This window comes from Fistularia commersonii, chromosome 20 (genome assembly GCF_037954325.1).
Source record: "Fistularia commersonii isolate RoL2024-O1a breed Wild chromosome 20, RoL_Fcom_v1.0, whole genome shotgun sequence".
In the NCBI taxonomy this organism is placed as follows: domain Eukaryota; kingdom Metazoa; phylum Chordata; class Actinopteri; order Syngnathiformes; family Fistulariidae; genus Fistularia; species Fistularia commersonii.
The window spans coordinates 4,131,519-4,156,638 of record NC_141303.1 but is presented as its reverse complement, the minus strand read 5'-3'; the positions used below and the strand labels follow the sequence as shown (position 1 = coordinate 4,156,638).

At 41.0% G+C, this 25,120-nt stretch overlaps 4 protein-coding genes across 5 annotated transcripts; 3 read left to right on the top strand and 1 right to left on the bottom strand.

The window, feature by feature from the left end:
- Window positions 1-3,067, top strand: LOC147222626 (protein LEG1 homolog). Its single transcript, XM_086167298.1, has 8 exons — window positions 1-298; window positions 1,291-1,377; window positions 1,476-1,549; window positions 1,659-1,763; window positions 1,991-2,109; window positions 2,478-2,619; window positions 2,706-2,802; window positions 2,900-3,067. The coding sequence occupies exons 1-8, from the start codon at window positions 1-3 to the stop codon at window positions 3,046-3,048; spliced, it is 1,071 nt and encodes a 356-aa protein (XP_086023424.1). The 3' UTR covers window positions 3,049-3,067.
- A 1,267-nt stretch (window positions 3,068-4,334) lies between these two features.
- LOC147222625 (protein LEG1 homolog) lies at window positions 4,335-8,267 on the top strand. 2 transcript variants are annotated; one of them, XM_086166956.1, is made up of 9 exons: window positions 4,335-4,720; window positions 4,807-4,893; window positions 4,972-5,045; window positions 5,126-5,230; window positions 5,418-5,536; window positions 6,310-6,451; window positions 6,547-6,643; window positions 6,714-6,906; window positions 7,159-8,267. In XM_086166956.1, the coding sequence occupies exons 1-8, from the start codon at window positions 4,366-4,368 to the stop codon at window positions 6,860-6,862; spliced, it is 1,128 nt and encodes a 375-aa protein (XP_086023082.1). In that variant the 5' UTR covers window positions 4,335-4,365; the 3' UTR covers window positions 6,863-6,906; window positions 7,159-8,267. The 2 variants fall into 2 exon arrangements, with proteins under 2 accessions (XP_086023082.1, XP_086023081.1); XM_086166955.1 differs by lacking the exon at window positions 7,159-8,267 and having other exon boundaries at window positions 6,714-7,008.
- Window positions 8,268-9,003: 736 nt separating this feature from the next.
- Window positions 9,004-11,821, bottom strand: LOC147222624 (protein LEG1 homolog). Its single transcript, XM_086167267.1, has 8 exons — window positions 11,533-11,821; window positions 11,208-11,294; window positions 11,054-11,127; window positions 10,851-10,955; window positions 10,615-10,733; window positions 10,291-10,432; window positions 10,096-10,192; window positions 9,004-9,479 (listed from the first exon to the last, which is right to left on the bottom strand). Exons 1-8 carry the CDS (start codon window positions 11,819-11,821, stop codon window positions 9,331-9,333), a joined length of 1,062 nt encoding a protein of 353 aa, XP_086023393.1. The 3' UTR covers window positions 9,004-9,330.
- A 9,269-nt stretch (window positions 11,822-21,090) lies between these two features.
- On the top strand, window positions 21,091-23,542 carry LOC147222623 (protein LEG1 homolog). Its single transcript, XM_086167582.1, has 8 exons — window positions 21,091-21,455; window positions 21,541-21,627; window positions 21,707-21,780; window positions 21,867-21,971; window positions 22,137-22,255; window positions 22,971-23,112; window positions 23,204-23,300; window positions 23,376-23,542. The coding sequence occupies exons 1-8, from the start codon at window positions 21,101-21,103 to the stop codon at window positions 23,540-23,542; spliced, it is 1,146 nt and encodes a 381-aa protein (XP_086023708.1). The 5' UTR covers window positions 21,091-21,100.
- The last annotated feature ends 1,578 nt before the right edge of the window (window positions 23,543-25,120 follow it).

Below are 25,120 nucleotides of genomic sequence, written 5' to 3'. Positions count from 1 at the left end.
ATGATGCGTCCGACGGCCCTCTGCCTCCTCCTGGCTGCTGCTGTGTCTCTTAGCACCTCTTCTGTAATCACAGAAAATGGCGTTCCCATCCTGTGGGCTCAGACAGCTCAACAAGTGACTGACCTGCCGATTCAGAATGGCATCCTGACCCCTGACCCATGGAACTTCCTGCATCGTATGAGTTTTTTCCGTCTGATAATAGCTGCTACAGACCCCTTTATGGGATCCATGGGGACCAGTCCCACTGACAGTCCGCTTTGGGGGGCGCCACTACAGCTTGGGTGGCTGCTAAATTCAGGTACAATCAAAATAATTCATCAACCATGTTTCTTTAATGTTTTGTGAATTGCTCTTTGTATGTGTGTGTGTGTGTGTGTGTGTGTGTGTGTGTGTGTGTGTGTTTCATTTTTTTTGTACACTTTGTAACATTTTTTTGGCAAAACAAAACTCCTTGCAGTTCTAACCACCTGTGGTCCTCTGTATTCATGTGGTAAATAAACTTTTTAGAAATTATATATGGCTACATGAACAAGATTCCAATCTTAGTGGTGAATACATCATCGAAAAATCAATTTCAATGGATTAAGAGACTTGAGCTACTAATGATACATGAAGAAAAAAATAATATTATTATCATCATATCATCACTAACACAAACTTTTTTTTTATTAAATATAAAAATAAGCCAATTGCTGATACAAGATCAAGTTTAAGAAGGTATAATTTTAACAGTTGGTTTGCAATCATAATAATCATGATAATAAAAGTCATTTGTTAGAGAAAATATAGTTAGTTTTAAAACTACAAATATTGTACAACCCAATTCCAATATACAGTTTTTAATTTGCAAATAACATCGATAGCAACAAGTATATAATTGAAATATTTATATTTATGTGAATGGCAAAATAAATTAATACTAAAGTCATCTAAATGAGAAGATTGAATTTCCAGGAAAAAAATTGCACAAAAAATTTTCTATATACTGAATGACATGAGAATATTTATGCAGCAAAATGGAGAATCAATTTACCCTTTTTGTGCAGATGTACAAAGTTGAATTGGGTCATGAACAATAAACCGCTTTTTACTGAATTCATGATATGCAGTTAAAATGAAGCAATACAGACAATCACTAATTCTATAAGATGAATGTTTATCTCTGTGAAATATTGAAACAGTGATGGAATTCTCTGATGGACAGAGAAAGATATGATAGGCCAATTCATAATGTCTCTTAACATTTGGGATCCTGTTCCTGAGCTGTTGAATTGAACCTTGTTTGTTCAGGACGTTTCGCTGATCCCACTGGTGCAACAACCTGCGGCCTGCAAACAGGAGATACTTCGTGTATTTCTACTCAGAGCTGGTGGAGCTGTAAGTATGGAGGAAACAAACATACAAACACACACTAGGACACATACAAAACACTGAACACTCACAAAAGCATTGTTGTTGTTTTCTTCACAATGCAGGTGTGAACTACTTTCTCTCTGCGCTGCCGTTCCTGTCAGCTGCACAGCAGGGGTTGCTAGGAGAAGGAGTTCAAGTATGTTCGATGCTGATGATGCAGTCAAAGTGTTGACTCAACACCATGAAAAATGCAACAATAGCCGCGATGTGATACAAGAATGTCACAACAAGTGACATCTCTGCAGGTCCAGATGCAGGTGCCCGTCGGTGTAGAAGAATACTGTACCACTTATGCTGACTGTGCAACTCGCCACACCGATGTCATGACAAAGTGGGATGCCTTTTTCCAGGTATGTGGATTGCAACATATGCTCACGTGCAAATGTATGTTGCCTTTTCCGAGAAACTCACTCATGGATCCTCGAGGCCTCTTCAAACTCGACAAATATTTGGATTAAAAAATGTGTTATTCAAAGAGAAATATCATGATTTCTCCTCACATGCTTCATATTTCTAAATGGTACTCTTATATTTAGGATGTTAGTGTATAATCAATAATCTCTGTTTGTATTTGAAGGGTCTGAAGGCTTCAACCGCATCCCCGCTACCTGACAACGAAAAGAAAGATGCACTCCTCGGTCTCTACTGGGAGGCTTACATGGCTTCCTTATATGCATCTCCTCATTGCGATGCCAAGTAATCCATCTCCCTACTTATCAGTTCCTCACACTCACTTAAATACATTTAAAATGGCCGGTCACTTTTAATTGCCTTGCATAGCATTTGTGCCATTGTTTTTCTAAAAAGAAATCTATATATTTACCGCAACACCTAAAGGAAGAGAAGAATACTTTTCAGGGAGATACTATCTAATTAGGTTTATGATTTGTAATATAATACACACTTCAATGAGATATTTAAAAAAAGTTTCCAGCACATTTAGTAAGTCAAATTTAAGGATCTGTGTTTCACATGAGTTCTGAGTCAGAAGAAATCTCACATAAGCGACGCCACCTTGTTTTTGCTCGCTCATTTCTCCGTTCCGCTCCCGTCCTCTCCCGCAGGAAGAGCTACTACTCTGCTCCTGAGGTGTCCTTTGCTGAAAGCTGGTTGAACTCGGCCGAGTACGTCTCAGCTGCTCATTTCCAGACAAGTCTGGAGAAGTCGGTGATATTCATTACCCCTCTGCCAAGCCGAGTTTTGCAGGTATCGTTTACTTCAATCTATTCGCTTGCGATAATTCTGCTACAGCTGTAATCTGTGACTTTATATGAGTTTGTATCTCTTTTAAGGAGGGTGACAGTGCACCTAATATAGCTGATCTGAGTCAGGAGGAAAATCATACGCTGTCCATCTTTGGCTGGATGAAAAGTATGAACAGTGTATTAGGTAGGATACACACCGTCTAATATTCTAAAGGTTGGTTTTAATGGATTTAGTTGGTGAGAATTTGAGCGTGATCGTTTCTATGTGTGTTGTCTGACAGGAGGATCGTTGGTGCGCATGTGGCGCAGCGCCATGTGTTCTGTGACCACCAGAGAGAAAGGCAGAGAGATGCTGGAGCAGCTTATGCTGAATCCCGGCTTTGCAACCAGCACGTTTATGTCTATCCTCAGTGGAGCCACCAGCTGCTGAGACACATGCCAAGATGCATACCGGCTGATTTCATCTAATTCTTTCGTATAAAATATTTGTTTACCAAGAGGAGTTTCTTACAATGGATTACCTGATGAATAATTAAACATCACTGCTATTTTCAAAACAGAAAATTAAAAAAATTAAATTAATGGATGTGTGTTTTGTCATATTTGAAATTGAAATTTCCTTAGAAAGTTCAATTCCCATCTCCTCCCATCGGCATTACGAAGAGCATGTGGTTGATAGATAGATAGATGGATAGATGGATAGATAGATAGATAGATAGATAGATAGATAGATAGATAGATAGATAGATAGATAGATAGATAGATAGATAGATAGATAGATAGATAGATAGATAGATAGATAGATAGATAGATAGATAGATAGATAGATAGATAGATAGATAGATAGATAGATAGATCAAAAATTAAAATAATTCCAAGCTTTCGAAACAAGTGAAAGGGCCTGTAAAAGACATATACTGGATTGTCTCAGAAAATTAGAATATTGTGATAAGGTTCTTTATCTTCTATAATGCAATTATAAAAACAAAAATTACTTTTTCATGATATTCTAAAATTTTGAAATCGGATTTTTGAGTTTTCTTAAGATGTAAGCCATAATCAGCAATATTAAAATAATAAAAGGCTTGCAATATTTCAGATGATTTGTAATGAATCCAGAGTGTATGACATTTTTGTTTTTGTAATTGCATTACAGAAGATAAAGAACTTTATCACAATATTCTAATTTTCTGAATCAGTCCTGTATATACTGCATGGTTTGACATTGCTGGTGTTAATCTATGCTCTGAGTTCAAAACTGCGTCAATCCGTCTTTTTCTAATGTCGTTTTTTTATGATTGATTCCGTCTGCTTAAAATTGCTGACAGAGCTTCAGACAAATGCTGGAGAGAGAGTCCCTTTGCAGAAAGTCCTCTCTGACCTCAGGCTAGTAGATAAAAATGTACATATTGTTTTTTGGGCAGACACTGTGGTCACGAGTTGGGTTGATCTCGGACGTCAATTGATTTTATGACGTACAGAGAGAAAGTCTGGGGTAAAAAAATAAGTCTGCTGATATTTATAGTTTATATACTCTTCACATTCAATGCATTGAAAGCTGTTTTTGCGTGTGGATGAGAAAAGGCTGAATTTTTCCTCAGTATTTCATTTATATAAATCTCTGTGCACGGATTTCCTAATTTGGAAATTGACCGCTGGACCTAAAACCACGTGGCTAACATCAGTGTGTTTGCTTATGTGGGGACACAAATTTAATTTGATTCGAGATTATATAAGTCCCGTTCCTATGTGGCGTCCAGGGTCGCCTCTCCATCCGCCTCTGCAGAACCTCAGCTCCTCGACCATGCTGCGTCTGACGGCCGTCTGCCTCCTCTTGACTTGTGCGCTGTCTCTTAGCAGCTCTGCAGTGTTTCTAGAAAATGGAATGCCCATCAAATGGAATGAGGCAGCCGAACAACTCACAGACCTCCCAGCTCAGGACGGCCTTGTGACTCCCGATTCCTGGAATTTCATACACCGCATGGGTCTATATCGTCTGATGATCGCTGCCACCGACCCATATATGAGCCCCATGGGAGCAGGTCCCACAGAGAGTCCCCTCTGGGGTTTACCAGTACAGCTTGGATGGATGAAAACCTCAGGTAAGAGGAAAATTATTCATTATGATGGCTTGATTAACAGAGGGATGATCTTACCTTCTGTTGCCTGTTTTTTTTTTTTTTTGGAGGACGACTTGCTGATCCAACTCCTGCAACAACCTGTGGTCTGCAAACAGGAAACACATCCTGCATTTCACCTGAGAGCTGGTGGGCCTGTGAGTATGACAGAAATGGCACACTCAGGCACAAAGAACCTGAAACACACATTTAGCAGCTGTCGCTGTATGATCTAGGCGTGAACTACTTTCTCTCTGCGATTCCTTTCCTGTCTGCGGCGCATCAGGGCCTTTTGGGGGAAGGAGTCCGGGTATGTCTTTTGTTGAGATACATTACCGGATATTTATCGTCCAAACATGCATTGAATTATTATTCTGGTTACAATATTAGGTTGAAATGCAAGTGCCTGCTGGTGTGGAAGAATATTGCACCACCCATGCTGCCTGTACAACTAAGCACGCTGACCTTATGGCTGAATGGGATGCTTTTTTCCAGGTATCTAAAGTGTACACATGTATCCACACATGCAAGCGTGACAGTTTTTTTTAGTCATTGAAATGCACTCTTGGACACACACTTAATCCTCACACATTCAGTGATAAATAAGATATGTTCACCTCTGACTTGTATTTTCACCACATCTATGATAATGATTATGAATTCTGTCCATCTGTATTTAAAGGGTCTGAAGGCTTTGAATGATTCTGCTATACCTGACAATGAGAAGAAAGATTCGATCCTTGGTCTCTACTGGAAAGGCCAAATGGCTTCACTTTCTGCCTCTGCACAATGCAACGCCAAGTAATCTAATGATCTCACTCAAGCATGTTTAGTTGTTTTATTTTAACTGTTTAGAGACAGAATTATTTTTGTTCAGCCGACAGTGCATTCCTGTGTATGTACATGTACTTTACTCGCAAGAGAATGACCCCATCGTAACAAGATTATAAGTATTTTTTTCATTCAAGATTGGAGGTGCAACATGTTTGTATTTGCCGTGTCTGTAGATATCATAGTCTGATTTTTCTTCCTCTAGCACAATGTGCAGCTACTTAAAAGATACCAAAGTTTTAAATTAAATTCACAGTTAAGAGTTATTTACCTTTACTCATCTATCCCTCAGCAACGTCAATATGAAAGTTATTTTTTACTTGTAACCATCTATTTTTAAATGAAATAACTTGTGCTATTAAGTCATTGACAAAATTCAATGCACATTCTGTATATAAACAGAAAGAGAGGGATAAAATTGTTCTTTTTCTTTTCATAGATATTAAAACATATCCATTCAACTTTTCCATTTTTTTGCTGTTTTAAAAGATAAAATGCTACGTTTGCTTTTCATTGTAAAGGCTAATATAGATACAGACAGAAATATGCGGGGGAAGGAAATGCACTTTCCATCTGGCCAAAAATGTATTGCATTTAATCTCCCAAAAAGAGCTCATCTCTGAATACAACCTCTATGAAAGGATTGCATTGTTGTTTGTTGTGATCACACGTCCCCGGAAAGAGTTTTTGTAATGTCAAGTGTAAATTGGGTATCTAATACCGTCACCTGTCCTCTCCCACAGGAAGAGCCACTACTCCTCTCCCGAGATGGCCTTCGCTTCCAGCTGGTTGGCTTCGGCTGACTATGTATCAGCAGCTCGTTTCCACTCAAATTTGGAAAAATCGGTGTTATTCCTTACCCCGCTTCCAAGCCGACTTCTGAAGGTAAAAATCCCACAGGACCTACAACTTAACCGATCCAGGCTTGTTTTTATATTTTACGTGAGCATTAATCTCATTGCGCTGTATGTTTGCCTAAGGAGGGTGATCGTCCGGGTAAGATCGCTGACCTGAGTGCGGAGGAGAATCACACTCTGTCCATCTTCTCCTGGATGAAATCCATGAACGCATTTTTAGGTGAATCACAAACATGGCACATATTGAGGTTTTTCTCGGCAGGATGTTGACAGTGCTTGTTGTCTGACAGGAGGATCGTTGGTGCGCATGTGGCGCAACGCCATGTGTTCTGTAGCCACCAGAGAGAAAGGCAGGCAGATGCTGGAACAGCTTCTGCTGAATCCCGGCTTTGCTACCAGTACGTTCATGTCTATCCTCCGTGGAGCCACCAGCTGCTGAGACACACACCAAGATGCCTCCTAGCCGATTTCATATTTTTTACGGTAAAAATTCATATAAAATATTTGTTTACCGAGAGGAGTTTCCCACAATGGATTACCTGATGAATAATTAAACTGCCATTTCCATGAAAGAAAATTCAAAAATTTAAGTAATGAATGTGTGTTTTGTCATCATTTATAGTCCTGACAAATGACATTGGTCACCTTTTTCTGCTTGAATGGATGAAACATGCAATGCAAGCCCCTTTTCATGAATGTAAACTGTACAAATGTACATATTGTTTTTTTGGGCAGACATCGTGGCCATGAGTTGGGTTGATCTTGGACATCAGTTGATTTTATGATGTACAGAGAGAAAGTCTGGGTTAGATGGAGAAAGTTGGCTCGCTGTGGCGACCCCTGACGGGAAAAGCCGAAAGAAGAAGAAGAAGAAGAAGAAGAAGAAGAAGAGAGAAAGTATGGGGTAAAGAATAACTGCTGACATTTATAGTTTTTTTTGTTGGATATATTCTTCTCATTCAATGCATTGAAAGCTGCCTGACTCTGTCTTTGTGTATGAATGAAAAAAGGTTGAATTTTTCTCAGTATTTCATTTATATGAATCTCTTTGTACACACATTTCCTGATTTGGACATTGACCGCTGAACCTTATATCACGTGGCTAACATCAGTGTGTTTGCTTATGTGGGTTTGTGGTGTGGGAAGGAAGGATCGCGGAAAGCAAGGCAAATTCCAACTTTATTCCTCTAAAACCAACACAAAACTAACTGTACTTCCGTGGGCCATAAAGCCCCCGACGTAAACCACCTTCAGCCACCCCGTGTGCTGGCTTCAGCCGATCCAGCGTGACCGGCACCCGAAGGCCGCCCATGTCCAGCAAGAGGGGTGAGCATCGTGTTGCACAAACACAAACTGAGCCGACATGAGCTCTGCAAGCGCAAAAGACCGTGAAAACAGCGGTGAATGGAGGCTGGAACCTTAGAGCTGCAGGGCAAGAAAGATCCACTCCTGTCACAACCTGAGAATGCCCGAACTCCCGGGTGCGCCCCATCCACTCCAACTCCATCAATTTCAGGGTGAGGACATCTGGGGCTGATTGGCAGCCATAGCTGAGAAATCCACTCCGATGTGCACAGGGCACGCGAGCACACGCGACAGGCCACATGCTGAATGTCCATTGTGAACTCCCAAACGGCACCACTGGCAAGCGGACCACATCTCGGCCGCTTTGGACGTGGCGAAAGTCAGTGGCGTGTGATTCACACAAGCCGTGAAGAAGCGGCCTTCCGGCAGGAACAGGAAATGACCCGTCGCTCGGTGCAGAGACAACAACTCCCTGTCAAAATTACTGTCTTTCCATTCGCTATTTCTCAGTTTGCGGCTAAAAAACGCATTAGCCTGCCACACATTCGCCACACGTTATTTGACCACGGCCCAAACAGCAATGTCAGATGCAGGTCGTTGACGCAACGGGCGCCGTGGGTGCGAGATCGGCAAGAAGGGCCGCGTTAGCCAGGCGTGCTCAGCCCCGTCACAAGCCTGCTCAGGGGTCCAGAGAGGAAAAGAAGACTCACATAAAGCGAGTGTCCAGAGTGATGTATACAGTGTAAGGCTAAACAAGCTCAGTAAATGCTGGAAGTTTCCCCTGGATATGAAAATAGGTGTAATAAAATGTCATCTTTTTTGGGTTAGGGGTGGGGATGTCATAAAATATACTTAAATTTCTCTAAAAATGCATCACAGAATTGATTTTTTGCACCGCATATTAACCAAGAGGGTCCTCTGTAAGCTCAAATTAAATCCGGTTGATGTAAGATACACCTATTGATCGCATAGAAAACAGATAGACAATCACACTCTCAGTCACACTTACTGCGTATATTTAGCGTTCAAAAAAGACCCGTTCAGGCCCAGAGACAGAAACACCACACAAGAAAGATAGAGTCACAATCAAACCTTGAACCCGCTCGATACGAGGTGTAAGTCAGGTAAAACAACAGGCCAAAGTACCAATAAAGAGACAGTGATTTTAAATTCTGATTCACCGGCTGGTCATTTGAACAAATTGTGTAGGTGAGTGTTGATTTATTTCTCTTAACAAGTAATATTGCGACTGTTCACATGTAGGATCTGACACGTAAATATGTACTCAATGGATTCATTATTGTATCGATTCACACAAATCATTTCAGACGATTGAAAGACGAACATACGGGAAAAAAACAAAACTATACCTAAACAAAATAAAAAGGTCAATTGAAAGAAATAGGAACAAGAGTTTATTTAGAATCGTATTGGTACACATAAGTTCAAAAACAGTGACAAAAATGATTTAAAGAACTTGGAATCACCTCCTCTGATAAAACCTCACTACGAATACCGCAAAGGTAATCCTATCACATATCTTTTATTTTAATGGCATGAAGAAGTGGAGTGGTTTTTGCTTTTAAGGTGTAAGCATCCGTCTCAGCAGCTGGTGGCTCCGCTGAGGATCGACATGAACGTGCTGGTAGCAAAGCTGGGATTCAGCAGAAGCTGTTCCAGCATCTCTCTGCCTTTCTCTCTGGTGGCCACAGAACACATGGCGCTGCGCCACATGCGCACCAACGATCCTCCTGCCAGACGACACACGGGGTCAAGATCCTATTTTGAAATCTTCTGACTCGTATGATAAATAATGATAATATACTGCTCAAAAAAATAAAGGGAACACTTGAACAACACAATGTAACTCCAAGTCAATCACACTTCTGTGAAATCATAGTGTCCACTCAGGAAGCAACACAGATTCATTTTGACTTGTTTTAAGGACATTACATCAAAGTTGGATCAGCCTGGAGTTTGTTTTCACACTTTAATTTTGAGTGTGATTCCTAATCCAGACCTCCATGGGTTGATACAATTGATTTCCATTGATCATTTTTGTGTGATTTTGTTGTCAGCACATTCAACTGTGTAAAGAGCAAAGTATTTCATAAGAATATTTCATTCATTTAGATCTAGGATGTGTTTTTTAAGTGTTCCCTTTATTTTTTTGAGCAGTGTATGTGCTTTGGTTTACGTGTGTAATTATCCACCTGTGGGATTGCAACCATTGGGATTGTTATGTCCCAGAGGAACTCCATTTAAAAATTTGTGTTTATGTACATGATTATGTGTGTGTGTGTGTGTGTGTGTGTGTGTGTGTGTGTGTGTGTGTGTGTGTGTGTGTGTGTGTGTGTGTTTCCTCACCCAGGATGCTGTTCATACTTTTCATCCAAGAGAAGGTAGAAAGAGTGTGGTTTTCCTCCTGACTCAAATCAGCAATATTAGGAGCACTGTCACCCTCCTTAGAAGACACACAGCAATATTAATAGATGCGCTGGTTGTGGATTATTGTTGTTGTGGTTATTTCTCTCTCAATGAATCAATAGATACGTTCCCCACCTGCAGAACTCGTCCTGGCAGAGGAGTGAGAAACATAACTGATTTGTCAAAATTGGTCTGGAAACGTGCCCCTGATACATACTCAGCCGAGTTCAACCAGCTTGAAGCAAAGGCCACCTCTGGAGAGGAATAGCTGCTCTGCCTGAGGGAGGGGACAGGACTATGACTCAAAAGATATAGATAGATAGATAGATAGATAGATAGATAGATAGATAGATAGATAGATAGATAGATAGATAGATAGATAGATAGATAGATAGATAGATAGATAGATAGATAGATAGATAGATAGATAGATAGATAGATAGATAGATAGATGATTACTTGGTGCTGCATTGTGATGAAGCATAGAGTGAGGCCATATGCGCATCCCAGTAGAGACCAAGGATAGCATCTTTCTTCTCATTGTCAGGCAGAGGAGAGTCAACTGAAGCCCTGAGACCCTTAATACAGATATATGGGCTATTACTGACACATTCCATTTCATATTTGTGTGTGTGTGTGTGTGTGTGTGTGTGTGTGTGTGTGTTTGTGAGGAATGGTGTTCCATACACATGTACCTGAAAAAAAGCGTCCCATTTAGTCATGACATCAGTATGTTGAGTTGCGCAGGCGTAGTAGGTAGTACAGTATTCCTCCACGCCTGTAGGAACCTGCATCTGGACCTATAACAATAATAATTTCGGTCATTAATATATTTTTGTTGGTGACAACGAAACCTACTGAGCTCAAAATGACACACTTTCAGATTGCAATCACTTACTTGAACTCCTTCTCCAAAAAAACCCTGCTGCGCCGCCGACAGGAAGGGCAGAGCAGATGAAAAGTAGTTCACACCTGCTCGTGGACAAAGAGGTATTTTATGTGTGTTTAATATTGTTCACGTGGTTCTGTCTGGCTGTGCACGTCATACTCACAGCCCCACCAGCTCTGAGTAGATACACAAGAAGCATCTCCTGTTTGGAGGCCGCAAGTTGTAGCACCAGTTGGATCAATAAGACGTCCTGCAGAGAATAACAGGTAACAAGCCACGCCATGAATTTGCCAATGGATTTCAGTGGGAATATTTCAATATATCAAGGTTATTTTTTTCCATGTGCTTTAAGGAGGAATTGTTTTATTTTAAGCAGATGAAGATTTTATTTTTGGAATTGTAGACCACGAACCAAAGAATAATTTGGGAGAAAAGATTCAAGATTATTTTTTATCTTTTATGTAAATTAGCAACAAAAGAAACGTTACCTGAAGTTAGCATCCATCCAAGCTGCACTGGCAGACCCCACACCGGGCTGTCGGCGGGACCCGGCCCCATGGTGCCCATGTACGGGTCGGTGGCAGCGATCATCAGACGGTACAAACTCATGCGATGGATGAAGTTCCAGGGATCAGGAGTCAAGACGCCGTTTTGGACCGGGAGGTCCGTGACTTGTTCAGCTGTCTGAGCCCATAGGATGGGGAGGCCGTTTTCTACAACCACCGCAGAGCTGCTGAGAGACACTGCACAAGTCAAGAGGAGGCAGAGATACAGCATGACTGAACCAGGATGGAGAAAAGTCGGTTTTCGACTGAGGGTTGCTCAGTAACGGAGTATTTATGGACCATGTTACATTACACTACATCGCCCTGACCCTTACGAGTAAACAAGTTACATGTGACATGTGGCTTATTGGACCTTTACAGACACACAGATAAGAGTTTATTTGCACGTAGGGATAAATCGAAATACACATGTGTTGTCTTGTCGGCATGATCAATAAAAATAGTGCAGACAAACATGCAGAAAGATAATCACATACAAACTCCCATCACTGGCAGGTTTCTATCAACATATGAGAATCCGTTTGTTAATTGTATCTGATCTTGAACATTTTAAGGTTACCTAAACACCCTCTGAGGTGCCTCCACGCTCAATACATAAAGACAGAAAGTTTGCCCTTTATTGTGAAATATTGGCTCAAGGCTCCATGTGACCATCATCATCACAAGCACCGGATGAACTTTGATTCTTGAGGCTCCTCTGATATTTAAGGCATATTGGACATCAATAATATATTTTGATAACATTTGAAAAAACATAGGAATGAAAAATAAAAATGTGTAAAAATTTAACAGCAAACAACCTATGGCTGCTTATTATTATAAATAAAAAATTCTAAAGAACAGGATCTCTTTTGAAAATGTGCAACTCTCTAACACCAAGACTTTCAACCTGTTCTGTGGATTTTATGTGTAATTTTACATTATAGTTCATCCATTCCTTGGGATTTTCAGTTGGATCACTGATGCAAACTGCAAATGGTCAAGCACAGTGGGAGATGCAATGCATCGTCACTAAAATAAGAGGTAGCATGACAATATTGTCCCTGCCTGAGCCACCACCATCTTGCGGTCTTGCGTGGGGGTCAGTGCTTCCCTGGGAACTCAGTTTTCACGGGCTTTATGCGCCCAGCAGGGTCACTCAGGTTAAACAGATCCAAGGCGAGGGACAAAAACAGAAATGTTCGTTGTTTTTCCGCCCTAAGACTCAGGTCACTTGGGGCCCCCTCTCGAGCAAGTGACAAGTATACGGGGCTGAAGTCACAGAGGTTGTTTAAAAGCTATTCAGTGGCAGGGGGTCCCTGGATGAGATCCCATCTTGGATTTTACACAAATTGCCTCTGGATTGGCGGATCGGAGCGGTGCTTTTTAAGAAGGGAGACCGGAAGCATGTGCCTCAAGTGGAGGAGTTAAAGCCTGGCTCAAGTTTAAGTTTTTGTTCATGAGTAAGGGAAGAACATGGCGGGAGATCAGCAAGCAGATCGTTGCACTCAAGGGGACATGTATGCTTGCATGCGCTGAGGAGATAACCCTCTTAGGCTAGAAGAATAAGAAGAAGTCCCTTCATTCGGGACACTATATCATGTCTGTCTGACAGACAAGACGGGGAAAGTCCAGTTTCTTGACCTTGCGTTTTGGGAAGCAATCAATGCATATTGATTGGACTGAGCAATCCTGTCTGATTGGTCGAGGATATGCAGTACAGTGATCCCTCGCTGTAACGCGGTTTACTTTTCACGGTTTCGCTACCTCACGGATTCACGGTTCTGCATTCTGATTGGCTAAAAAGTCACTCTGCTTCTTCTCTACCTGTGCGTCAATAACGTTGCAGTTTAATATGTACACGTACGTAAAACAGCTTGCAAACTTCACATTACGTACGTGCAAATTCTTTTGCAATTTCGAGTTTCTCTAAAACCCATAATGTTGACAAAACGCTCTGCCCAAAAGGCAGCGGAAGATGCTATCTATTGCAGATAAAGTTAAACTTCTGGACCTAAGGGAAGGTCAAAGCTATGCGGCTGTAGGTCGGCATTACGGAATTAATTAATCTTCCGTTCGTTCCATAAAGAGGGAAGAAAAAAACATAAGGATGACAGCAGCAATGCATAATAGAGTATTTAATTGTATAATAATTGTTAAAAAAAAAAAAGGTTTCTACTTCACGGATTTTGCCTATCACGGGTTCTTTTTGGAAAATAACCCCTGCGAAAAACAAGGGTATACTGTACCTGAAAATATATCATTTCACAAAGCCAGCAGGAGGCAGCAGATGTTAGTGCACTATATGGAGAAAAAAAAAAGAATGGTAAAAAGGAACACTAGCACAAAAAAATTGAAAAGTCTCAGAATATGTCCAATATACAAGGGGATGTCTTTTACAGGTTTTCCCCTTGCACCAAGACTGGATATTACTTAGAAAGAGGTGTACTTCACTAAATTTTATAGATAGCATCACGGAGTTTTCTTTCTTGTGATGCAAAAAACATCCAATGAAATATCACAGTGAATGTGCTTCACTTTACCAAGAATAACATGAAAACACCAGGTGTTATTTAAACTCTCCTGCAGTCCAGTAGCATTTTGTTCTCACAATATGCAATCTATTGTAAGTTCATCAACTTCTTATAAGTGAATATTATGGATATATGATATATAGTGTAAATGAAAACAAAAAATGTTCATACACCTGTAACAGAAAAAAATTACAGTTGTGGAGAAGCAACATAAAGTAGATTTACATTATGGTATAGAATCTAGAACAGTGGTCCCCAACCTTTTTTTGTACCAGGGACTGGTTTTATGCATGAAATTGTTTCTGGCTGGTTAGAGGGGGTTCAAATAATAAAAAAAAAAATGTCAGCTAACAGTATTTAATCTGGATCCAATGATTGCACTTAATATTAGGTAATTACAATATCAAGTGCAGCTGTAAGGGGAAAGCAGAAACAGTCGTTTTTCAAAATAAGATCCGGAAGATCTAATGAAAAAACTATAATTTGTACCAAGAAAGATTGTCTTTCCGGACCGGTGCCATATGATCCATGGACTGGTACCGGTCCGGGGACCACGGATAAGATAAGATATACTCACTTTATTGATCCCCATAGGGGAAATTCCTTTGTCACAGCATGTGACAGCTATGTCAAAAAATGAAATAAAATAAAAAAAGTAAAATATGAATATAAAATATAGAAACAGAAGACAGAAGATAGCAAGACATCCAAGAATAAATAGACAGCAGCAACCGCATCAGGGATCGTAATGGACAACATAAAGCACAGGTGGGCAAACTACGGCCCGCGGGCCAAATCCGGCCCGTTGGTCTTTTTAATCCGGCCCACCAAAGATTGAAACAGAATTCATACTTGATGTGAATGATTGAATGATTGGATCAGTGAATGTAGGAGCTCAAACAGGGGCTCATTTCATTTTTGGAGCGACTTGAGAACAATTTTCCTGAGCTGAATGACACAGATCGGCTTTGAGATTTAGTTTTTACCATGAACATACTGTCACAGATGGATGAGCTGCACGTGAAACTACGAGGGAAAAACTGGTTTGTGCATGAAATGCAGGCAAAGAGCCTTCAAAACTGAGCTGGTTTTAATTCTCCAAGCAAATGTAGGACGAGTCTGATATGCAGTGTTAACGAATGCATTCTTTTTTTTTTAATATGTGTCATATCTTGTGCTGACCCGGCCCGTCTGTCAAATTTTAAAAGTCAATGCGGCCCCTGAGCCAATAGTTTGGCCACCCCTGACATAAAGGACAGTGAAGGCATGACATGTGGATGGGTGAGGTCGTGAATGGGGTGAGGAATTGAGATTGTGGACTCAAAGAAGCGTCTGAAGCGTTCGGTTCTGCACCGGTCCCGGCCCACCAACACCCCCAACGCACTATACCGAAGAAGAATACGCTGGCTACCATAGACTGGTAGAAGGTCTTGAAGAACTCGCTACAGACGCCAAACCACCTCGGTCTCCACAGGAAGAACATCCTGCTCTGACCCTTCCAGTAGAGTGCAGCAGTTCTGTGCAACCAGTCCCGTTTGTTGTCGATGTGGATCCCAAGGTAAGAATAAGAATAAGAATAAGAGCAACTTTATTTAGCCCGAAGGAAATTGTTGCGCCAGAGTTACAAGAAAAATATAACAATGATAAATAATAGTAGAAAAATTGTATAAACAGAAAAAAAAAAAGAAAAAGGGAGAATAATAAATACAAATAAACTCTAAAGTGTCTTAAGTAACAAGTGAAAGATAAGGAGTGCACAAGAGAATGAAAAAATATTGTACATGTAGCTGTTATGAAATATTCCACAGTTATGAACATATATACAGATAGAATATTACAGTTTAAATTATTACAATTTACAGTAAGTGTGTAAGTTCTTTTTTTTTTTAAAGGTTTTATGATTTTAAGAATCCCAGCGGCTGAAGGGAGAGGATTTAAAAAGTCTGATAGCCTCAGATGGGAAAGACCTCCTGCGGCGTTCAGTGGAGCTCCTCGGCGGGATCAGTCTACGGCTGAAAGAGCTCTGACAGGACGTCAGTATGGCATGCAGGGGGTGATGAATGTTGTCCAGGATGCTGAGGAAGCTCCTCAGCATCCTGTTATCCTCCTCTCTGACACCTGCACAACAGACTCCAGCTCCACTCCCAGGACAGATCCAGATCCAGGCAGTGATGTCAGGGTGAAGTTGTATACTCAGCAGCTTGTCCTTGAGGAGGGTGGGTTGGACGCTGTTGAGGGAGCTGGAGAAGCCAAAGTAGGTGACTCTCACAGCGCTTCCTGCACCCTCAAAGTGGGATCGGGCCCGATGAGCGAGGAAGTCGACTGCATCCTCCGCACCCTTGTGCCGCCTGTAAGCAAACTGCAGAGGGAAGCAGAGAGCCGGTCTTTCAGGTGCTGGAGTACAAGCCTCTTGAACGAAAATATTAAAGAATATATTAATTCATCCATAATCTACCACTTTCCTGAACTTGGGGTCGCAGGGAATATTGCCGATATGACCTTAAACCTACATTAATAAGATGTTCTCAAGATAATACATTGTGAGTTATTTATAGCCTCAGATGATTTGGTAAACCCAAAACGTCAGTGTGTGTTTTTTCGAGATACTGAATTAGGGCGCACAAACATATGAAGCACAAATTAACGTCACAACAAATGGAGCATGTTGTATGACGGCAGATGTTAAATGAAGGATTTCGGCTTCTTACTGTCACAAACATAAGGTTTGTCCTGGTCCTCCACGTTAACAGGTTCTGCTCTTCTGCAATTAGATCCACTGTTCTAAAAGGAAACGCCACACAGCTTTGATATTTAATCCCCCAAACTCCAATTATAAAACTTATAAATAAATAAATATGAACTACAAAGAACACGTCTTCTATTTCAAATCTCCTTCCCACTCACCTTGAATCTGTTCCGGTTCTTTCTTTACTATGTCCATTTCAAAGTCTTCATCATCATGAAAACTGTCTTAGTTTTCTTCTGCCTCCAGAACTCTCTGCAGGAAGTGTGCGCACGCACGCATGCACGGGCTATAAGAGTGAATGTAAAAAAGTTGGAAAAAGTGAGAAAAAACTTCAAATCATTGATTCAGGATGTGACACTGCAACAGTTAAGGTCATTGTAATAAAGTTGTTTTCATGGTCACTGTTATTACATTACAGTTATTTGGCAGACGCTTTTAACCAAAGCGACTTACAAGAAGTGCAATTCAGTCACTGAAGATCCAAAGTACCAGAAGTCAGAAGTCAGAAGTGCCAACTCAACCAAACAGCCATCTCACAACCATATACATTTTAATTCCTCTTCCTTCAGCCGCAGGGAATCTCAAAATCTTTGTACTTAAGACCTTAAAACACTTTATAGTCTTGACTTTGACACTTTATAGTTTTATTTGTATTTCTTAACCCCCCCCCCCTTTTCTTTTCTTTTACTGTTTATACAATTTCCTACTATTATTTATTATTGTTAAGTTTTACTCGAAACTCTGGCACAATAATTTCCTTCGGGATAAATAAAGTTGTTCTTATTCTTTTTCTTATTTTGGGGGGGTTGGGGGCTAAGTGTGATTAGTAGGTATGTTTTCAGTAGGTATGCGACCCCGCTGTTCTGACCTTTTTCGGGAGTTTGTTAAGATAAGATAAGATAAGATAAGATAAGATAAGATAAGATAAGATAAGATAAGATAAGAACAAATGTATTAATCCCGAAGGAAATTGTTGTGCCAGAGTTACAGAAAATATAACAGTAATAAATAATAAAAAGAAAAAGGCAGAATTAGAAATAAAAATAAACTATAAACTATAAAGTGTCTCAGTGAAACTATAAAGTGTCTTGGTAAACAAGTGATAAAACTATAAGTGTCTCAGTAACAAGTGAGGTAAGGAGTGCACAATAGTATGATGAAAGGAAAAATTGTAGTGTAGCTATTATGAAATGAAATATTGCACAGTTCTGAATATTGCACAGTGAAATGAAATATTGCACAGTTTTTGTTTTTTTAGGTTAAATATAGGTTTTTATGGTTGCCGGCGGCTGAATGGAGTTACACCGCTGAGGAGCCGAGACCGAGAAGAGCCGAGACCGGTTCGAGACCGGTTTGATCGGCGGCCGGGGGCTCTGAGCGATGGGGCGGACGGTCACCCGGAGGTGGCAGATGGGAGGGGACGGGTAGGGACATGTGGCTTGACCATAACCTGGAGATAAGATGGGGCCGTCCCGTTCACCACCCGGTAGGCGAGCACCAGGGACTTGAACTTGATACGGGCGGCTACTGGGAGCCAGAAGGGACATAAGAAGGGGAGTTGTGTGGAAGAATTTGGGACGGTTGAATATTTCTGAATAAGCTCCAGAGGCCTGATGGTCACCATTGGGGCACCAGCAAGGAGTAACAGTAATCCAAACAAGAGATTACTGGAGTCTGGATGAGTATCTGCGCCGTATCCTAGATGAGGAAACCGTGAATCTTCCTGATGTTGTAGAGGAGGAATCTGCAGGAACGTGCGACTGCTGCGACGTTCGCTGAGAATGACAGTTGGTTGTCGGGACCACCTTTCCCCGGGAGAAAGAGCAGCTCAGTCTTTTCTAGGTTGAGCTTCAGGTGGTTAGTTGCCAGTGACGTGTAATCAATAGAGGCACAGAAAGAAAAAAAATGCAAAATGAGAAAATGAAGTTATTTTCCATGTAGCTTCACCATTTTTAGTTTATTTTTCAAAATCGCTTCCTGCAGTGATTATGACGCCGCAAAAAGCGCCGTCTCTGTGGAGTGACCTACTTTGAACCCTGACTGAAGAAGGTCCAGGAGGTTGTTTTGCTGTTAGAAACTGGTAAAGGTTTATTGAACTTCATTTTAGTCATGGTTACCAGGTCACCAAACTAAACTCACCTGAGCCAGAGCCTAGTGTTGTTTTTGGACACATCCACTTACCTCAGACTCTTGAAACGCCACCTGAATCTGGTTATATTTTCTCTGGCCACTGGAGAGCACTTATCATACGACCATAAGGACACACACCGTCTCAAAACCACAGTCCACATAATAACACATGATAACCACAATTTATCAAGCTGACAACATTCACTGACAAATTACATTAAGGATGTACCTCTATGGGAATTAAGAATTTAGTCTTATATTAGTCTTATATTAGTCTTATATTAGAATTATTGTAGAATCCTTTTTCTGTGCATGTTCTCCCTGGGTTCCTCCCAGTCCAAAAACATGCAGAAAAATGGGAAAAATCGCCCCAAATGAATGAGCGTGTACCCCGCCTCTCGCCCGATGACAGCTGGGATAGGCTCCAGCATCCCCCGCGACCCTGAGTGCAGAATTAGCGGTAGAAGATGGATGGATGGATTTTGCTCATCTGACAGAACGCCGCAGTGAAAAAGCAGGAGGGGAGGCAGCCAGTACCTCTGCCTCACTTAAGGGAGGGTGTGAAAGCACACGGGCTCGTCCTGCTATCGTTACACTTCGTGTATGACACACAAAAAGTATTGGGGGAAATATGCTAGCGAAAAAAAAACAAACAAGAAAGTCAGGTGCTTCTATTTTTTACCTTATTTTTGTCTGAATATGTTGCCCTGCAATTGACTGGGACCCAGTTCAGGGTGTACCCCATATCACCCCACGACCCTGCATGCAGGGTAAGTGTCAGAAGATGGATGGATGATTCCCGCTGCTTTACATTTCTGACTTCGGTTAAAATATATCTAAAAATGCATCTGCATCTGAAAAATGAGGAGATGTAACATTGTCAAAAGTACATGTGTCACACATGTCGCTTCAACTGAGATGAGTTGCAGGAGTCCTTTACTGGGTCTGCATCAGATTGCCTATCATATCATATTTTTTACAAAAATGTTTTTTTTTTAGCTAAATCATCTCCTCATGATGCTGACCGCCTCTGGCAAAATTGCTTACATCCTCAGTTAAACAGATTGTGCCATTCTACCCCTTTAGAAGAAAATGCCTATGTCAAGAGTGTGTCAAATGAGTCAGTTTTTTGTGTTTCCTGAAAAAAAGGCGATTGTTTTACGAGGGTGAGGATATGATTGTGTCGTGATAGCTATACGATGCTCCTTTATCCGGACATTTTTTTGACAATATTGTCCCAGAAGTAGAACAGTAACCATGAAACATATCATTCATCCTTGCATTTGATTTTGAAAGTAAATTGCTTTTTTGTTCCAAGAAGGTGTGTTTGTAATATTGTAGAGTCACGAATGTCTGGGTTTTTTGTTGATTCTTGTTTTCTGAGTGATTTTGGGGTTGCTGGGAATTTGGTGGATGTGGTTTGGGGTGCAATGAAATCTGTTTTTATCTTTTACCTGGAGTTGAGCAGGAACAGTGAGCTGTATTGCAGGCCTGTGTGGCGCGGCCGTGGCCAACAACAGCTATTGCTCATTAAACAGATGTTTAAACAGATGTTTCCCTGACTAAAAGGCTACAATATTGTACGTCTTTTCTCAGGTTTGACATTTCTTGAAAACAAATGTCTGACACATACAACACAACATGTTTGTCCAAATTTCAGAGCCCTGACAAAAACATTGGTCACCTCGTCTGCTTGAATGGCTAAAGTTTGCATTGCCCCTTTGCAGACAGTCCTCTCTGACCTCAGTGTTTTGGGCAGACACTGCGGCCACGAGTTTTGCTCGAGTTTTGACATCAATTGATTTTATGATGTGCAGAGAGAAAGTCTGGGGTAAAAAAATAAGTCTCTGCTAACATTTATAGTTACTCTCCTGGATATACTCTTTACATTCAATGGATTGAAAGCTGTCTGACTCCGCCTTTGTGTGGATGAGAAAAAGTTGAATTTTTCAGTATTTCATATATTTGAATCTCTCTGCACACGCATTTCCTAATTTGGACATTGACCGCTGGAGCTAAAACCACGTGGCTAACATCAGTGTGTTTGCTTATGTGGGGACACAAATTTAATTTGATTCGAGATTATATAAACCCCGTTCCTATGTGGCGTCCAGGGTCGCCTCTCCATCCGCCTCTGCAGAACCTCAGCTCCTCGACCATGCTGCGTCTAACGGCCGTCTGCCTCCTCTTGACTTGTGCGCTGTCTCTTAGCAGCTCTGCAGTGTTTCTAGAAAATGGAATGCCCATCAAATGGAATGAGGCAGCCGAACAACTCACAGACCTTCCAGCTCAAGACGGCCTTGTGACTCCCGATCCCTGGAATTTCATACACCGCATGGGTCTATATCGTCTGATGATCGCTGCCACCGACCAATATATGAGCCCCATGGGAGCAGGTCCCACAGAGAGTCCCCTCTGGGGTTTACCAGTACTGCTTGGATGGATGAAAACCTCAGGTAAGAGGAAAATTATTCGTTATGATGGTTTGATTAACAGAGGGATGATCTTACCTTCTGTTGCCTGTTTTTTTTTTTTTTGGAGGACGACTTGCTGATCCAACTCATGAAACAACCTGTGGTCAGCAAATGGGAAACCCTTTGTGCATTTCTCCTCAGAGCTGGTGGGCTTGTGAGTATGACAGAAATGGCACACTCAGGCACAGAGAACCTGAAACACACATTAAACCAGCCGTCGCTGTATGATCTAGGCGTGAACTACTTTCTCTCTGCGATTCCCTTCCTGTCTGCGGCACATCGGGGCCTTTTGGGGGAAGGAGTCCGGGTATGTCTCTTGTTAGAGTTACATTTGTGAATTATTGTCCTTGTTCAGTCATGAAAGAATGCTTTTAGTTATTCTGATTATGTTAGGTTGAAATGCAAGTGCCTGCTGGTGTGGAAGAATATTGCACCACCCATGCTGCATGTACAACTAAGCATGCTGACCTTATGGCCAAATGGGATGCTTTTTTCCAGGTATCTGAAATGTACACATAAAGTGGCATGTAGCCACAAATGCAGCATTAAATTTTTTTTTTAGTCAATGAAATGCACTCTTGGACACTTTCAGCAGGATATGGTCACCTCTGACTTGTATTCATCATAGTTCTACATCTGAATTCTGGCCATCTGTGTTTAAAGGGTCTGAAGACTTTAACTGGCTCTGTCATATCTGACAATGAGAAGAAAGATTCGATCCTTGATCTCTACTGGAAAGGCCATCTGGCTTCACTTTCTGCCTCTGCACAATGCAACCCCAAGTAATCTAACGGCCTCCCTCAACTATGTTTCATTTTCTTTACTGTTTAGGGGTGGAATAGATTTTTTTTTTATAGGCAACAGTTCATTCCTGTGTATGTACAGGCACTTTGAAAAAAATTACCCTATTGTAATGAGGATAAATGATTTTATCATTCAAGGTTGGCGGTGTCTATGGATATCCTCATGCCAGTTAAATGAGAAACAGTCTTTTTTTTCTTCCCTGGTCACAATGCATAACTAATTGAAAGCTACCAAAGGTTTTAAATACAGTTAAATGTTATTTACCTTTTGGTTATCAACCCCTCATCAATGTGTTTATTTACCCAGCGCTAACCCTCTGTTTTTAAGTAACTTGTAATTAAGTCATTAAACAAAGTACATACTACATAAACACAAAGAAAAGGATAAATTTGTACTTATTTTAGTCATGGATATTGAAATATACCTTCAACTTTTCCCTGTTTTAAAAGATAATGCCACTGTTGCTTTTCATTGCATAGGCTAATATTTCAGATTAGACAAATATATGCGGGGGATTAAATGCATCTTCCATCTGACCAAAGATGTATTGCATTTAATCTCTCAAAAAGATCTCATCTCTGAGTGCAGCCTTGATGAAAGGATTGCAGTGTTGTTTGTTGCGATCACACATCCCAGGAAATATTTTAAAATTTCAAGTGTAAATTAGATATCTCCTTTCTTTCTCTCTCCCAGGAAGAGTCACTACTCCTCTCCTGAGGTGTCCTTCGCTTCCAACTGGTTGACTCCTGCTGAGTTTGCATTACCGGCTAAGTTACACACAAATTTGCAGATATCAGTGTTATTCCTTTCCCCGATGCCAAGCCGACTCCTGAGAGTAAATGCAACAGGACCTACAAGTGAATTGAGCCATGCTTGTTTGTATATTTCATGAGTATTAAACTCATTGTTCTGTATCTTTGCCTAAGGAGGGTGATCTTCCAGGTAGCATCGCTGGCCTGAGTGGGGAGGAGAACCACGCTGTGTTCATCTTGTCCTGGATAAAAACCGCAAACACAATATTAGGTGTGTTACAAACTAAGCACATATAAGTTTTTCTGTTCAGAGGAGACGATGTTGACCAAGCTTGTCGTCTAACAGGAGGAGCGTTGTTGCGTCTGTGGTCCAATGCCATGTGTTCTGTAGATGCAAGAGAGAGAGGCAGAGAGATGCTGGAGCAGCTTCTGCTGAATCCTCACTTTGCGACCGGTACTTTACTGACTATCAGCAATTTCGCCAAGAACTGTGAAATAAATACATTAACTTGAAAGATGGAGAGCATTTTCCATTGGTGCTCCAACTGGAAATCTAAAGTCACGATCTGTGTCATTTCATTCGATTAAATAATACCGAGAGCGAAATGAAAGTGGCCTCTCGAATGAGGGGTGAAACGTAGTCAGGTCCAGTCGCTTCGTATTGTTTGAGGACTAATTTCAATAAAACTATTTGTGCATATAATATTTGGGAATTTGCTTTCAATTGATCTTTAATGTATTAGAAGAATCTCTACAGTAATATGGACATTAAAAGTTGAATATCATTAGCATGGTGGGGATGAATAAACATTTAAGAGAACTATCTATCTAATGATAGATAGATGATAACTTGGCGTGTGTGTGTGTGTTTGTGAGGAATGGTGTTCCATACACATGTACCTGAAAAAAAGCATCCTATTTATTCTCGACATGTTGAGTTGAGCAGGCGTAGTAGGTGGTACAGTATTCCTCCACGCCAGTAGGAACCTGCATCTGGTTCTAGAACAATAATAATTTCGGTAATTAATACATTTGTGTTGGTGACAACGAAACCTTCTGAGCTCAAAATGACACACTTTCAGATTGCAATCACTTACCTGAACTCCAAAAAAACCCTGCTGCGCCGCCGTCTGAAAGGGCAGAGCAGATGAATAGTAGCTCACACCTGCTCGTGGACAAAGAGGTGTTTTATATGTGTTTGATATTGTTCGCGTGGTTCTGTCTGGCTGTGCACGCCATACTCACAGCCCCACCAGCTCTGAGTAGATACACAAGAAGCATCTCCTGTTTGGAGGCCGCAAGTTGTAGCACCAGTTGGATCAATGAGACGTCCTGCAGAGAATAACAGGTTACAAGCCACGCCATAGATTTGCTAAAGTCAAGACAGCGTTTTGGACCGGGAGGTCCATCACTTGCTCAGCTCTCTGAGCCCATGAGAGGGTAGGACATTTTCTACAACCACCAGAGCTGCTGAGAGGAGGCAGAGATACAGCATGACTGTACCAGGATGGAGACAAGTCGGTTTTCAACTGAGGGTTGCCCAGTAACGGAGTATTTATAGACCATGTTACATTACATTACATCGGCCTGACCCTTACAAGCAAACAAGTTACAAGTGGCTTATTGGCTTATTGGAGCTTTACAGACACACAGATAAGAGTTTATTTGTATGTAGAGATAAATCGAAGTACACAGACGTTAAGTTTCTCTCTCATTTTCATATAAAGAAATATCAACCAGAGTCCTTCATGCAGATAATGAGTAGAAACCAAGATGCGGAGTCTGATTGACCGACTTACCTTAGTTTATTACCAACAAACTACTGAATAAGTTCAAATGTATACATTTTAACAATTAATGATGCAGTGAGCGTTGCCTTGTTGGCATGATTAATAAAAATAGTGCAGACAAACATGTAGAAAGATAATCACATACAAAAGTCCCATCACTAGCTGGTTTCTATCAACACATGAGAATCCGTTTGTTAATTGTATCTGATCTTGAACATTTTTGGGTTACCTCAACACCCTCTGAGGTGCCTCCACGCTCAATACATAAAAATAACACAAAGTTTGCTCTTTATTGTGAAAT

Excerpts from the sequence above, each read along its gene's own strand:
- LOC147222626 (XM_086167298.1), top strand. The coding sequence starts at position 1 with ATGATGCGTCCGACGGCCCTCTGCCTCCTCCTGGCTGCTGCTGTGTCT. Across the intron at positions 1,550-1,658 it reads TGCTAGGAGAAGGAGTTCAA|GTCCAGATGCAGGTGCCCGT; the intron begins GTATGTTCGATG and ends ACATCTCTGCAG. Across the intron at positions 2,620-2,705 it reads TGCCAAGCCGAGTTTTGCAG|GAGGGTGACAGTGCACCTAA; the intron begins GTATCGTTTACT and ends ATCTCTTTTAAG.
- LOC147222625 (XM_086166956.1), top strand. The coding sequence starts at position 4,366 with ATGTGGCGTCCAGGGTCGCCTCTCCATCCGCCTCTGCAGAACCTCAGC. Across the intron at positions 4,894-4,971 it reads ACCTGAGAGCTGGTGGGCCT|GCGTGAACTACTTTCTCTCT; the intron begins GTGAGTATGACA and ends TGTATGATCTAG. Across the intron at positions 5,537-6,309 it reads TCTGCACAATGCAACGCCAA|GAAGAGCCACTACTCCTCTC; the intron begins GTAATCTAATGA and ends CCTCTCCCACAG.
- LOC147222624 (XM_086167267.1), bottom strand. The coding sequence starts at position 11,821 with ATGCTGTATCTCTGCCTCCTCTTGACTTGTGCAGTGTCTCTCAGCAGC. Across the intron at positions 11,295-11,532 it reads TGGATGGATGCTAACTTCAG|GACGTCTTATTGATCCAACT; the intron begins GTAACGTTTCTT and ends TATTCTCTGCAG. Across the intron at positions 10,734-10,850 it reads AATGGGACGCTTTTTTTCAG|GGTCTCAGGGCTTCAGTTGA; the intron begins GTACATGTGTAT and ends ATCTGTATTAAG.
- LOC147222623 (XM_086167582.1), top strand. The coding sequence starts at position 21,101 with ATGTGGCGTCCAGGGTCGCCTCTCCATCCGCCTCTGCAGAACCTCAGC. Across the intron at positions 22,256-22,970 it reads TCTGCACAATGCAACCCCAA|GAAGAGTCACTACTCCTCTC; the intron begins GTAATCTAACGG and ends TCTCTCTCCCAG. Across the intron at positions 23,113-23,203 it reads TGCCAAGCCGACTCCTGAGA|GAGGGTGATCTTCCAGGTAG; the intron begins GTAAATGCAACA and ends TCTTTGCCTAAG.